Raw genomic sequence first — 14,626 nt, forward strand, 5'->3', positions numbered from 1 at the left:
GTCGATTGTGCACTTAGATCCAAGATTTGGGTCAAATTTTTCAAAATTATCTAAAGTTTTGCGAATGGTTAGAATTTTATCCATAAAGAATGAACTAAATTCATCTGCTAGTGATTCGTCGCTTGTGCATGGCGGCATGGGATTGCTATTAGTTCTACCTATCAATCCAAACACAAGTTTATACATTTTAGATGCATCTTTTCCACACTCAGTAATGTTCGAATTGATATGCTTGTATTTGTTGTATCTGAGATGTTTTCTATAGGCTCGTTTGGCACATCGGAAGGCGTGGTCATTGTCCGCAGTCTTGTTTCCTCTCCATCTTCTCTCCGCTGACCTGCAGCGCGTCTTCAGATGACATGATTCCTCTGTAAACCATGGTAACGTCGGTCGGATCGTAACCAATTTCTCTTTTTCAGGAGCATGTTTGTCTAAGATATTTCGGAGTTCAGAATTGTAAAATTTTGCTAAATCGTCCAACATTTTATGTTTGGTTGCATTTTTATTGAATTGGACGAGATCGTTAATAAATTGTGTCGAATTTATGGCACTGATTTTCCTAACTTTCCTCGTTTCTCTGATGATCTTAGGCTTGGGTAGAGATATATAGGTATGAATGAAACTGTGGTCACTAATCTGAAAATCTTCGCTTGGTTCGGACAAAACAATTTTATCGTTGTTTCGTATCATGATTAGATCAATTGTGTTTCCGGATCGATGTGTTTGGCAGTTAACAAGCTGACATAACCCCATTACATCACACATTTCATTTAATGCAATCGTATCTAAGTCATTAACTTTATTGTAATGAATGTTAAAGTCTCCACAAATGATAACCGTGCGATGAGTTGTTATTATCTCTTCTAGAAAAGGTGTAAATTCATCAAAAAATGCCGTTGTGGACACGGGGTGAGCTCTTGAGTATGGGGGACGATAAACTATCAGAATGTGTATGGTCTTCGAATGAAAGTCTAATTCAAACAATGAGTATTCGAATGAATCTTTCTGTCCAGAGTTAAGTAATTTTATTTGAAGCGTGTTTTTAAACAAAATACCAGTTCCGCCACCAGATCGAAATTTACGGGGAACATCAATAAAAGTATAGCTAGGTATTTTCAGATCGGATCTTATAATTCTGTGTTTTGGATTACTGTCATCTAACCAAGTTTCAGTTACACAACAAATGTCTAATTTGCTTTCAATAATATGGTGAAGAAATTCATCAACTTTGTTACATATGGACTGCGTATTGACAATTGAAAAAGAGAGATTCCTGTCCACTGAGTAATCAATCAATCTCCTGGTCAGAGGTCGAAACAAATAAATCCAGATGAACTCCAGTGTTCCAGTCCTCTTGTTTTAATTTTCTCCTTCTGGACCTATGACCACGGTAGCGTTTTTTGATTCCGAGGAGTTTTATTTTGTGCCATACATTTCCATCAAGTCTGAGAGTCGACATGCTACTATTATACCTGAGTGACTTAAACTCGGCTGGGGTGTACACAATAGGCGTAACGGTCGGAACTTTGCATGATTTCAACTCACCGTTGTTTACCGACAAATGTTTGAATAAAAATCCATAAAATATGCACAAAAATGCTAAACAATCCAAAAATGAACAAGTGAATCGTTTTCCTGAAGTCGTCACCAACATGTTGATATAAAAATTCACTGATTTGCACACAAAATAACACTGGAATATTTGATAATAGCAGAGAGCGAAAAACGTGCTGCCATTCACGCGGCGCACTACAATATGAAACCGAATTATTAAATAATAAGAATGTGACTACAAATTCCTCTCTATACTGTATCAGTTTTGTGAGGTTATGCTTTCATGTAAACAGAGAATACCATGAATGAAATGCAGGGTTGTCCCTTAACAATTGAAATGGCAGGGAACATTTAAAAAAGTAGAAGGGTGTCTGGGGCTCCTCACCTAACAGGAGGGTGATTGGGAATACCAGAATAATAGGGGTATTATGTCAGTATAGGGAAGGAACTTTCATGGGTCTTAGAGACAACCCTGTAACATAAGGTTACCTCAATCAATCTGGAATATACTTACGCCACACAAGTGCATCCGCCTGACAAAATTTCCCCAGTTGTCTTGTTTGCCAAGATCCAGACATCATAAGGCTGGGCATTTTGTCTAGTCTCAGGCATGCAGGTTGCCCTCAAGTATATATATTCCTGATGGAGATGATAGGCAGCCTTGACATCATCAATATGGCAAGCCATGTGTAAGCGATACCCATTATCCTGCTTAGTCTTAGTCGTTCGTGAGCACACACACACCATCTCATTAAGTATACCAGCACATCACACGATTCAAAGTCTGGTACACTGGCCAAATCCTTACTCCTGCAAAAGTAGTTTACACTATAGAGATATTATTTAAATTTCCAATGCTATGAAAATGCTCAGTTCACTTTGTGAAAACTAAAGTGGGTTTAAGTGTGTGTTCACCCCATATTGTTTATAGTTTGATGTATAAATACTAAAAAGCTTTGTCAACATGGTCAATAGAAACAATTTTATAAAAAGTGTGAAGTGAAAGTCTTACCACTCGGTCACGGCATTTACAGGGTCTAAAATAATTTTGTTGTTCCCCACTGCCACCGTCCTGCGCCTTGCATCAAACACAGAGTACTCTTCTTCGTCATTTGCAGATGTCAAAACCTAAAGCCATCATTGCATAGAATGATTATGTGTTTAACCCGGTTATACTACACCACAAAACATCCATAAAAAATATGAATTTGAAACTTATAAAATGTATGATAGGTACTATTATTTTCGTCGCTCTGACTACGGATGTCAAAATTAGCTTTTAATCAGGCTTCAGTGAACGAATGATTACCTCAAGACGAAGTTCCTCTGCAAGCTGAAACAAGCGCACAGGGTCTATTTTCTTGCCTATACTGCAACTTATACCCCTGTCTTGCAGATACTTCTTTAGATCTGGTACCTGAAACCCGTTAAAATGAATTCGTTCTGTCATAGTTATGAGACGCCGTAAAACCGGAAGTTTACTTGCTGAACATTTTTGACCTGGCGTGATTAAACAACGAATAAAAACGTTGTTCCGGATGAACTCGAAACGCGGCTATTAAGGAGGCTGAATGGTCAACAAATTAGCAATTAGATGCACCTAGAAATATGATATGTATTGAGTTCTCTACTTAAAGGGGCAGAGTAACGATTTTGGTCAAGAATTATTTTTCCGATTTTAATATTTACAATGCTTCAGAAAGGAATTTTTAATAGGCAACCGAAACTTGAGTGTCATTTGTTAAGTTATGAGCGAGTTACAAAGCTTGAAATTCTTCGCTATGTAAACAAAGCGTTTGTTTACATTTTGAACGTTGAAGTAAAAATGTCAGTTTTAAACCTAAAACGAATCGGTTAAACATAGGAAATGTTTATCTATGCTTCAAAAAAAAAAAGATAGACAAATAAGCTGGAAAATTTTTTTTACTGGTATATTTAACCTATGTTAACAAAAACAGGGCACAAGCCTGTTTACATGACAAAGAATTGTGAGCCTTGTATCTTGCTTATAACTCTACGAATGACTCTCAAATTTTATTTAATCATTAGAAATGCAGTTCTTAAGCATTGTAAATTATAATCAAAACATAAAAATAGAATTTCACAAAAATCGTGACCATGCCCCTTTAAGGTAAAAATAAATGCTGACATGTTCCAGCTACGATATTTAGTCTAATTTCAAGTCTTTGTATATATTGAACTCTTCTTTTCGAAGAGGTTTAAATACATGTAGTTTAGATATGGCCACAACTATTAAGCCATATGAAATGACAGATTTCTGACAAGGAATGATATGAACTCTTCCAGATAGAGATACAAAATGGTTGTGCAAGTTCAGAGAACCTAAGAAGAACTCTGAAAATGAAATACCATTTTAATGTAACCAGGTAATGGTTCATATATGAACATGATGAACAATAAAGTCCATTTTCATTTTTAAAAATCTTTAATTCTATGCATAATGGTGATTTTATTTCAAATTTGTAAAACTGCTCTTTAAAAATATTGATTTTATAAAATAGATCCATTTCAAGAGAAATAGTGAAAATTTTGGATGAAGATGGAGTAAGAAGAAGGAAACATAGAAGACTAAGACGAAGGCAGTATTTCAGCAGGTTATATGATAAATTTAAGGTCAAGATCAGGTAAATTATGCCAGAGTGTCTATTTGGTGCTTGAACCATTATCACGTCATAATTAATTTGGTGAATCTTTCTTCCAGTACTTAAGGGCTAAAAAGGAATTATGTAGAAATGAAACAATTTCTTAACATTCGATATTAAATCATAGAAAAGTAATCATGATACATATATTCAATTAAGCATCATTTTAAAGAGGAGGCCAATATCTTCTTTAATGCCATTTTTGGAGAGACTGTAGGCATGCATTCTATATTTCATTATTCAAAACTGGACAAACCTAACATATATCCTGAATTTCATAAACTTGTAGGCACCTTTCATTTACTAGATCTTGACCTTAAATGATTGTATAAAAATGTATACGTACAAGTCTTTTTAGTACTAAGGGACGAATCTTTAACATTGTTATTGTAATTTTGTTAGTTTATTTAAATTGGAGATTATTAAGGTATTATTAAGGAATTAAGATTCATTGCCTCTGTTTATGAATATTAACTTATCTTGTTACGAAGCAAGGTTTTGTCTTGAGTCACAATCAGGTATGTTTGCTAAATTTCTCAGCGGTCTAAAAGGTAGAGTTTGTGTAAAATTACCGGGATAATTATCACTCGAAGAGCCCATCGAAAATTGGTGGACTGCATGCCATTTTCATTGCACGTAGAACGTGCCATAATACTAGAAATAGTACTGTTTAACAGTGTCTGTCAGAGAGGAAATGGATTGTAAGATGTTATCTATCCCTAGATTATTAGTTTGTCAACATTAAACTCTTTAATATATTCAGACTAAGTTTAGGACTTTTAAAACAGTCTTTTCGCCCTAGGTGGCGGTACACTTGCTGAACATGAGGTCTGCGCGTTTCACCCCTCCAGGTCTTTTATTTGTTACAACTGTACTTGAATCCCCCGTAACACTTCGTATTCTTGGTTGATTGCCAAACAATTCGAGTATATCTATATAATTTTCATGATCGCATCCTACTAACGACAGGAAATCATCCTGGTTTTCCATTACTACGGTAGAGTACACAACTTTATATTAAGGAAGAAGTCTTTTACGTTATCAGACACACTTCTTATTTTAAGAAATTCATGAAGTGTTAGCCCTATAACCAAGTGATTCTATCAGTTTAATCAAACCTGATCATCTTGTTTTCAAATCAAGGTCAGGTCAAGGTCACTACATTTTCCCGCAACTTTAGGGGGTGTGCGGCCATTTTGTACATTTGAGAATAAAAATGTATTTCTTGAACTGGTTTGCTTCGCCCGAAACTGGCCAAAACTGTTGCCAAAATATACAAAAGTAATACATATGAAGTCCTTCACGTCATTTTGTTTGAAAAGTATGTATACAAGGACATGACAATGCCTTCTTAATCTCTTAGAACAGCTGTCGAAATGAGCAGCTACAGACTCATTTTGAAGATTAGAAATCTTGAAAAATATGAAGGGGGTTCATTCTGCGAAATATTTGGATGTAAAATGTAGGCGGGAAACGGGTGGTAGAGTTTACAATTCTTTTTCTGTTGTCGTCGTCATTAACTTTTCATATTTTCATCTTATTCCCCAAAAACATTGGGCCAATTTTTAAACAAAGTATAACTATATAAAGTAGATTTAAGTTTATCAAATGAAGGATTAAGTTCTTTTTAAAGGGGACACAATTTTAAAATATGAAAAATTGTTGATGTCATCTTCTGAAAAACCATTTTAACGGAAAAGCTAAAACTTGTGTGAAAGCATTCTCAGATTAATTAATATTGTGTTTGTTTAAATCATAAAAACGGGGGTTAGTTTGGGCCTCGATGGAAGGAGATTTCGATTGTTTACGTAGAAATATAGAGACAAAAATCTAAAACAAAAACATGCAAGTTTGTACAAATCACGATCACCGGGGAACATGTACAATATGGCCACAAAGGGTGAGTCATTTTTATTTAGGAAAATATAGAGAAAATAGTCTAACATTTTTTTGGTCAAAAAGCAAACTTGACCAGAACAGCTGTAGCTTGTGTGGAAGCATCCTCAGGTAGTGTAAATTCATGATCAAGTTTGATTTATTCATGATTGCCGGGGAAAGGTGGCAACGCTATAAAAAGTCATATTTATACTCCTGCTCCCAATGATAAAATTACGACTTTCTTTATTTTGAGTCTAAAAGGACTATACATGATATGGGCCTAAAATGGCCCCCTTTAATAAACACCATCATTTTACTATTCTTCTTTGTTTTCCTTGTACAGATATATATGTGATGTTTTTACATAATGTCCATTTTGATTCAACTACCCACAATTTAGAAATATGACATCGTAAAGACAACCTTTTCCCGCCATTTTTGCATTTTTAGCATAAAACAGCTTGTTATCAAGCAGTTTTTCTTTCAGAAAACATAGGGCGCAAGCTTGAACAAACGCAATATTTTAAACAGAGATGTATCTAGCCAAGGCTAATAAGTGACAACAAATTTTTCCTTGTTCAAGCATTCGCTCACTATTTCCCATTCATAAAAAGATAAGAAAAATGTCAATTTTTGACTGATTTTGATTGAATTCTAGAAATGCACTGCCAGTGAGTGCAAATAAATCAAATTAATATGTGAAAAATATATTTTACATCAACTCTTCTAAAATATAACATAACATTTTATTGTATCAGACACACTAAAAAAATGACGAATTATGGGGGCCAAATTTAACTCATATCATATATGGTTCTTTTCTAACAAATTTCTCAGCAACTATTAATTGCAGATGATTGAAAACAAACTCTCTGTTTCGGCATGCTACATGTATTTTTTAATATGATCCATTTATTAATCGATCAGATGTCGAATTCCTTTTAAATGACGACGTTGCGTATTATATATTTTCACATTAGGTTTGGCGTATTGCTAGTGAGCAATGGCTACATGTAACAGATATCTCGTTGCTCATAGGAATACATGGGAAAGTCTTTAAAAATCTTGTTCTCAAACACTATTTGCCGAGAAAGATATAACTCGTAAAGAGTACTGTGGATTTACGTTTATTGAAATAATGATCCCGTGGGGTAGGGTTGGGGTGGTTGTACTTTAATTACTTGATTGTAATAATGACCACCTCCCTGTCTGAAATCTTACAAAAAGGACTATGAAACCAATAATTTTAGCGAAAAAACTAAAAAATCATAATAGAGTGCATGACCTGATATTAAACGGTGCAGGTTGATAGAAAGTAATTATTTCATACTTAGTTAATTTTCAAGATAGGTTTTATTTTTTCATAGATAAATTGTTAACGGACGCCGCACAACACACGGCGGCGGACGAAGACAAACTGCAAAAGGTCACCTGAGTGTCGTGATCAAGTCCAATAAAGCCCAAAGAGCTTTGTGATAGATTTGATCACGCCCCGACCGAAATCATGACCTCATTATATTCAAAGAATGATTCCTTATTACTTATATTTATATAATTTAGAGCAGTTGAACGATTAACATTAGAATAATAAGTTTGCAAACCCCACCTCCGCCCCAACAATTATTATAAAATTGACCCGTAGTGTTATTACAAACAAAGACACTGGAAATAAAAGTAGTAAAGAATAGTGTCGTTTATAGATCTGTAAAGTCTTAAGTTAAAACAAGCATTATGAGAGTATTGCATACGCAATACACGTCCCCTACCGGTTTGTAGAAATTTGTGAAAACAATGCACTGTTATGCAGAATATCATTTCTTACCGTCTCAACAGACCAACCCGATAACGAACCCGATTGTAATAATACATAAAACCCTGTCGATTAAATTTACAACACAAGGCTTGACAATATTTTACAGAACTTATTTGTTAGTTAAAAACAATAAAAGGAATGGTCCAAGAAATGCACGATATTATTACTGACAACATACTATCCTTGTTTATTTGATACACACCGAACGCGATAACGAACCCGACCACAAAAAAATTGGAGTATAAAAAATTAATTTCTCGAAAATATGTCAACCAGACGCTACAAAAGTGTAAACTTGATCTGTAGTTTGACATTTTGAAGCTGTTCAGCAAATTTCATAATACTCCTCAAACGCATTAAGAAAAAAAGTGTGGAAAACTGAAGTGGGACAGACAGACGGACGGACGGACGAACAGACGGACTGACGGACGCAGAGGAAAGCTATGGTGAAAACCGGTAGGGGACTAATTACAAAAATCTACATCCGGAATTGAAACATACGCCAACTTTACCCTCTATTTCTACCGTCATTTAGAAGAGATTATGAAACTCTTTTCTACATTCTACTTATTACCATAATAATGACGGAATAAATAAGAAATGTAGCAATTAATTTAATAATAAAGAAAAGAAATCGGCCTGATTTTAAGGTATATAAATCAGATATGCTGAAGTGTTTCAACAAAGCGATGGCATTAATCGATCGGTGACCTACTTAATGTACATGTATTTTGTTTGGTATTTTTTGGATACATTATCAGACTTGGATATTGTTTATCAAGGTTAACAAAAATACAAGGAAACAGATATATGCAATCTGACTTGTTTCTTCTATCGATCTTCATAAGTCCCCTACCGGTTTTCACCGAAGGGGACTATAGCTTTCCTCTGCGTCCGTCAGTCCGTCTGTCTGTCTATCCCACTTCAGTTTTCCACACTTATTTTCTTTATGCGTTTGAGGAATAATATGAAATTTGCCGAACAGCTTCAAAATGTCAAACTACAGATCAAGTTTACACTTTTGTAGCGTCTGGTTGACATATTTTCGAGAGACTTAATTTTTTGAATTTCAATTTTTTAATGTTCGGGTTCGATACTCTGCATTAGAGTGCATTGTTTTCGAAATTTCCACAAACCGTTAGGGGACGTGTGTTGCTTATACAATACTCTCAGAATGCTTGTTATTTGATGTTACACAATTATGTATTTATTTTATATTTCAAGTTCACAGCGTAAACCAAAGTTTAAATCTTATTTCAACTTAAGGCATGTTTCCTAAAAGTCTGTCTTTTGATAAGATAAGTTAAATAAATAAACTAAAGAAATAAAGTACGTATATTTACAAAAACTGATATTTTGTAAGTATTTTACAAACAAAAGTAGCTACCTTCTTTTGTGATTTCTGTACACAATATATTGTTTGACTAAACTCAACTTTAGCCACAGCAGTAAATGTTTTGATTCATTTTATTCTGTTTATATTTAAACAATAAAATAATTTATTTCTGCAATGTAATTTGACTGACGTATAAATCATTTCATTGTTTTATGCAACCTTAATTCTCTTAAAACACATTAATATTTTATAACTGTTAATTAAGACTTTGAAATCTGATAATTTGCTTTAATTGACGTACGTTTGTATTAATCTGTAAAAATACATTTTATTTCGTTAAATGTTAACTTTGTGCAGAATAAAGTGTATGTTTTTGAAATGTAATGTTGAATTTTACAATTTAGTATTTTTACATGTAGAAAGAGATAGCACAACTCAAACAACGTTGATTATACCAAGTTCTAATTTTATTGACTGCGTTAATGAAAAAGCAACATTTGGACAGCTTAATCAACAAAAATATGAATGGTTTTTTTTATATTTTGCATTACACAGTTACAAACTTTACGACCCGCCAGATTTAAAGTTAATTTCTTAATCTAATCAAACGTTGAACAAGTACAATTTTTTTTTTAATTTCTAACATTAAATATTTCTTTGAAACAATTAATATTGTAAAGACAGTTGTAATTTCTTATAAATTACAATCTAGAAAAATACTTCTCTTCAGGAAAAATACATTATATTTAAATCAATATTTAATAATGAAACATCTTTTAATTATTCCATTCTTTGTATTTTAATGAATAATAAATAACTCTAAAACCCCAAAACTTATAGTTTGAGATCCAAAATCTGGTCCCAATCAAGCCAGTCCCCTGATCATTACTAATTTGAAAATTGTTACGACGAGTGTTGTATTTTTTTTTATTACAAGCTAACTTAAAAGACAAATTTTCTTAAAAATATAAATCACATCTTCAAATTTGTCAATACTACACAGAGTGTTTTATGTAAAAATATTTCACAAGGAAGAAATATGTTAGTAGAAAATAATATAACTATTTTTATGTACATATATGACACAGTTTTAACGACATTGATTAAACTAATTTTTAAGCTTTTACTGATTAAATGAATAAAGAAAAGCAATATTATTACACCTAAACCAGCAATAATATATGAGGTTATTATTGATACTAGCATCTATTCATCACACAACAAATTCAAGACCCATCAGAGTAAACTAAATATTCTATTTCTATTCAAAGCGTAAACAAGTACTGTGGAATCATTAAAGCTCATGGGGGCCAATTTTCGTGGATTGCTTAAAACTTACAGGTTCGTTGGGAGGTTATTTCGTGTTTTCTCTTATGCCTACAAATGACAGATTTTTTAAAACCCATAATTTATTATTTCACGAAGGATGTTGATTCATGGATGAGAGGTATCCACAAATTACACGAAAATTGAGCCACTGCGGAGTCTATAATTCCACAGTATACGTTTATAACAATATATTTTTGTAAAAACTTTTAATATTAATAAGTTTTATTTTAATAGTGGTTGCTTCAATGCTAGCAAACCGCCGATTCGTGCATCCGTTGTTCATTTGTCATGACTGATAGCCTAATTCGGTTTTTTAAAAGCGAGAATGTTCCTTTGGATTGATTCTTAGTCCGTCAATATAAACGAACATATTGACCAGTCGATATTTTTCGTTAAAGCGAATAACTCACTTACGATTTGCCATAAATAGCTATAAAGTGAGAATATACACATGTACTACAAAATCTAACAATACAATATATATTCATTTAAAGTCATTAACTTGTTATTAGATTTTATAATACGCATTAATTTTATGCATAAAATGAAATTCAATAAAGTAAAATATTTATAATTAAAGTACTTAATAAATGTCCATCTTGTTTCCTTTTTAATTGGAACATTCTTTTACTACATTGAGAAAACCAGTCCAAGGATTGAAAACAACACAATGATGTGGAAGGTTCCATTTCTAGTGGAATCCCCTTTGCTGCTGATATCTGTTTAGGCGATAAAAAATAAATGGTGGTACATAAACTAATTTATATCCATGTACAGTACATCATACTCGTATCAATTTTTGTGTTAGTCATTTTCAGTAAATCATGTACCTTTATTTGGATAATTGTTTTCATTATGCAAAGGAGGAAAAATTAAATGTAAAGATATTAACATTAATTCAATGAAAAATACATAATGTATATAAAACAAGACTTACAATCAGGCCATTTGTCTTTGGATTCTAAAAGTACCATTCCCATGCCATTTGTGTTGTGAAGGTCGATATGGCAATGGAAAAACCAGGCACCGGGATTGTTAGCTTTAAATCGAATAATGACGTATCCACCTGTCGGAATAATAATCGTGTCTTTTTCGGGGGGATAATCCAACCTGAGACCTGGAATAGAATTACCTGCATTTGTCCAAGTGATGTTGGCCCATCGAGCGGAATTACAGTAATTTCTGGAGCCAATACATTCAATGTCGGTAGTTGAAGTCAAAAATTTGCCTGAAGCCTTATTGTAGCTTCCAAATCCCATTTTCATGACATAAAAATAATGACCATGTAAATGAATAGGATGGGACCAGCCTCTTCCGTTTCCCAAATTAGTCAAGACAAACTGGTAAACCCTATTAGATGAGAGCTCAACACTGTAGGTGCAATTACATATTTTGTCTTCACCACAATCGCTATTTCTACAATTTGTAGTAAGATCTTTTTCATTTGTTAATATCGGAGAAGTTGGAGAAATAAACTGATGTCCATTGACCGAGCCTGGTGTATACCTTGGTTCTCCGGGAAATGCAAAATTAAAAAAGAGAGTTTCATCGGCATTTTGAATTTCCTTGAATTTCGACAGACTTTCATTGCTATTTGCTTTGTCAAACGTTAAACATGGTCGGTAATTATTTGTTGGATAATAGAGATAGGGGCAATTAAATGTTACACAGGGTGTTGAGGATGTGCAGTGACTTTGTACGCTACTGTCCTTATTCGGATAGGTTGAAGAAGATGTTCCTTTATATCGAATTATTGCCTCTGCTGCGTGATATTCGGGTGGGCTTTTCTTAGAAAGGTCTTCAATGCTTTCGGCTACCAGTAAGTACGTTCCTCCGTTTTGATTAGCATTTAAAGTAAAGTCATACCTTTCGCCAGGATGGATGATAAAGGATTCCACAATTAAATCACTGATATTGATTCCTGTACCACGAGCAATTTCAAAGCCATCTGATGCCCGAATATTTAAATCACGATGACTTTGAACGTATACCCGAAAAGGATACAAAGTTGAGGCGCTTATAACACGAAATCTATATGACTTCCCGTACTCTACTTCAAATGTTTCTAATGGAGCTTCATTGTGTGCAAATATGTTATTTAACTGTCCCGTGTAAAACCGCCCTTTGCCATTGATCAAGGCGGAATGAATATGAAATCTGCTAAAGTTGGCACCATCAATCGACTGCGTTGGTTCAATTAGGGTGAATTTACTAAGGTCATACACACCATTAATCATGCGCTGATACAAAGTCTCCGGCTCATCGTCATGATTCCAGTCCTGTAGAAGAACTGTGAATCCGACCTGTGGCTGAGAAAAGAACTTATACCTCGGATATATTATAAGTCCCCCGTATAGTCCCATGCTTCGCTGATCGCCAATATGTGCATGATAGAAACTGCTTCCGTGAGGTTGAGCGCTAAATCTGTATGTAAATGTCTGTCCAGGTAGAATTGGAGTTTGACTAATAAAAGCCACTCCATCAGATCCTGGAGTTCCTTTTTGATGCATGCCATGCCAATGTATTGTAGTGGAATCTGTGTGCATTAAATTACGAACATGGATGATCATTGTCTGATCTTCGTATGCTTCAATTGTAGGACCAGGAAACTTCCCATTTAAGGCTATAACAAGACGTGATCCATACCCATCAGCAGTGAGCACTTCCGACATCCTCTCATCAGAAAGTGGAAAACTGAAACCTGTATCATTGTACAGATATAGACGACCATTTTTAGGTCGAACTAGCGAGGGAGGGTTTGTTGTCATCATGGTAAGTCTGTGCTCAATTGTGAGTGAGCACTCACACGTTGTATCAGTTTCTCCACATGACCCAGTTTTGCAGGTAGGCCCGTCTTCTGGACTTTGCCACCATACTTGAGGTGTGCAGTTTTTCACAAGGAGAAGAGAAAGTAGAAACTTTATCCTGAAAAAGAAATCCCCAAGATTTATCATTTACACCCTTGCTTCTGAAAGGAAAATATAAAATGTGCTTCTGAAAGGAAAATACAAAAATAGTTGGTTATAGAGTTGCAAAACCACTTGTAAACGCATTTTAATTTGGTTTGCACTTGTTTTAAGTCTTTCGTGCATTAGGCATTAAGTTATACCGCCATATAAAAGTTATCGATAGTGTATGCATTGAAAAATGTTATATTACAAATCCATAACTACAATTTTACAGTAACAATATAAGTCTACTCACCATGCCATTTTAAAGATTGTGCAACATTCAATGTTTTTTCGTTGTCGCGTTTTGTGCAGATATGAAATGTTTGAAAAGACTTTTGGAAATTCAACTGTTTTGTAGCTATGACATAATGCATTTAAATGAAAACAGGTTTAGGCATGAGTATTTTAAGAATATCGGCATATCAACGAAAAGTAAATAGAGATTGGTGCCAGATGACAGACAATAAATCAACTAGTAATATGACACTATTTCATACGGAGGCGTTTTAGTGCCACATTAAGAACTTTTTACTTTTTTCGTTAATAAACTTGTTTTTATATCAAAAGAAAATAAAAGCTTCAAATCAAGTTGGATTTTTTTAACTTTAATGTTGGAATTTCCAACTCTAAAGTTAGAACGTTGGAATTTTCAACTTTCGTCTTGCACTTTTCACCTTTATTTTTCTTTTGATATTCCGATAATTTTAATAATTTCAGATTTCAGACGTAGGTCTTTATATAATGATTTTTATCAACACCATGATGATAAAGGCAAGATTAAAGTATGTACGTTGGAAGGCTTTGTGTTTGATTGTCTCTTTGTGTGTTTGATACTTTACATATTGCAAAAATGTTGATTTAATTGAATTTTTTTTATATTTCATATCTCATGTTGTGTAAATATATATGTTTTACTTTACTGAAAACGTCTAGTTTGGACAAATACAAACACAAATTTAGTGCATAGTTTTTTTCTGTGATATACATGTACTTTATAGTGAAATATTAACAAGATATCAGCTTAAAACAACGTTGGAAAGTCCAACATTTACATGTAAATGGACATTTTATTTTAAGTTAAAAATAGCTTTAGCTAATATTA

At 33.7% G+C, this 14,626-nt stretch overlaps 1 protein-coding gene and 1 long non-coding RNA gene across 2 annotated transcripts; both read right to left on the reverse strand.

The window, feature by feature from the left end:
• Positions 1–2,268: 2,268 nt before the first annotated feature.
• LOC136275997 (uncharacterized) lies at positions 2,269–2,971 on the reverse strand. The gene is made up of 3 exons (XR_010714487.1): positions 2,864–2,971; positions 2,567–2,682; positions 2,269–2,364 (listed from the first exon to the last, which is right to left on the reverse strand). It is a non-coding gene; the product is annotated as an uncharacterized lncRNA (long non-coding RNA).
• Positions 2,972–9,689: 6,718 nt separating this feature from the next.
• LOC105319479 (uncharacterized) lies at positions 9,690–13,922 on the reverse strand. The gene is made up of 3 exons (XM_011417028.4): positions 13,778–13,922; positions 11,511–13,498; positions 9,690–11,292 (listed from the first exon to the last, which is right to left on the reverse strand). Exons 1-3 carry the CDS (start codon positions 13,783–13,785, stop codon positions 11,204–11,206), a joined length of 2,085 nt encoding a protein of 694 aa, XP_011415330.2. The 5' UTR covers positions 13,786–13,922; the 3' UTR covers positions 9,690–11,203.
• Between the last annotated feature and the right edge of the window lie 704 nt (positions 13,923–14,626).

Source organism: Magallana gigas, chromosome 6, assembly GCF_963853765.1.
Source record: "Magallana gigas chromosome 6, xbMagGiga1.1, whole genome shotgun sequence".
Taxonomy (NCBI): Eukaryota; Metazoa; Mollusca; class Bivalvia; order Ostreida; family Ostreidae; genus Magallana; species Magallana gigas.

Coding starts and splice junctions, on each gene's coding strand:
- LOC105319479 (XM_011417028.4), bottom strand. Junction 11,293..11,510: donor CAAAGACAAATGGCCTGATT/GTAAGTCTTGTT, acceptor TCGCCTAAACAG/ATATCAGCAGCAAAGGGGAT.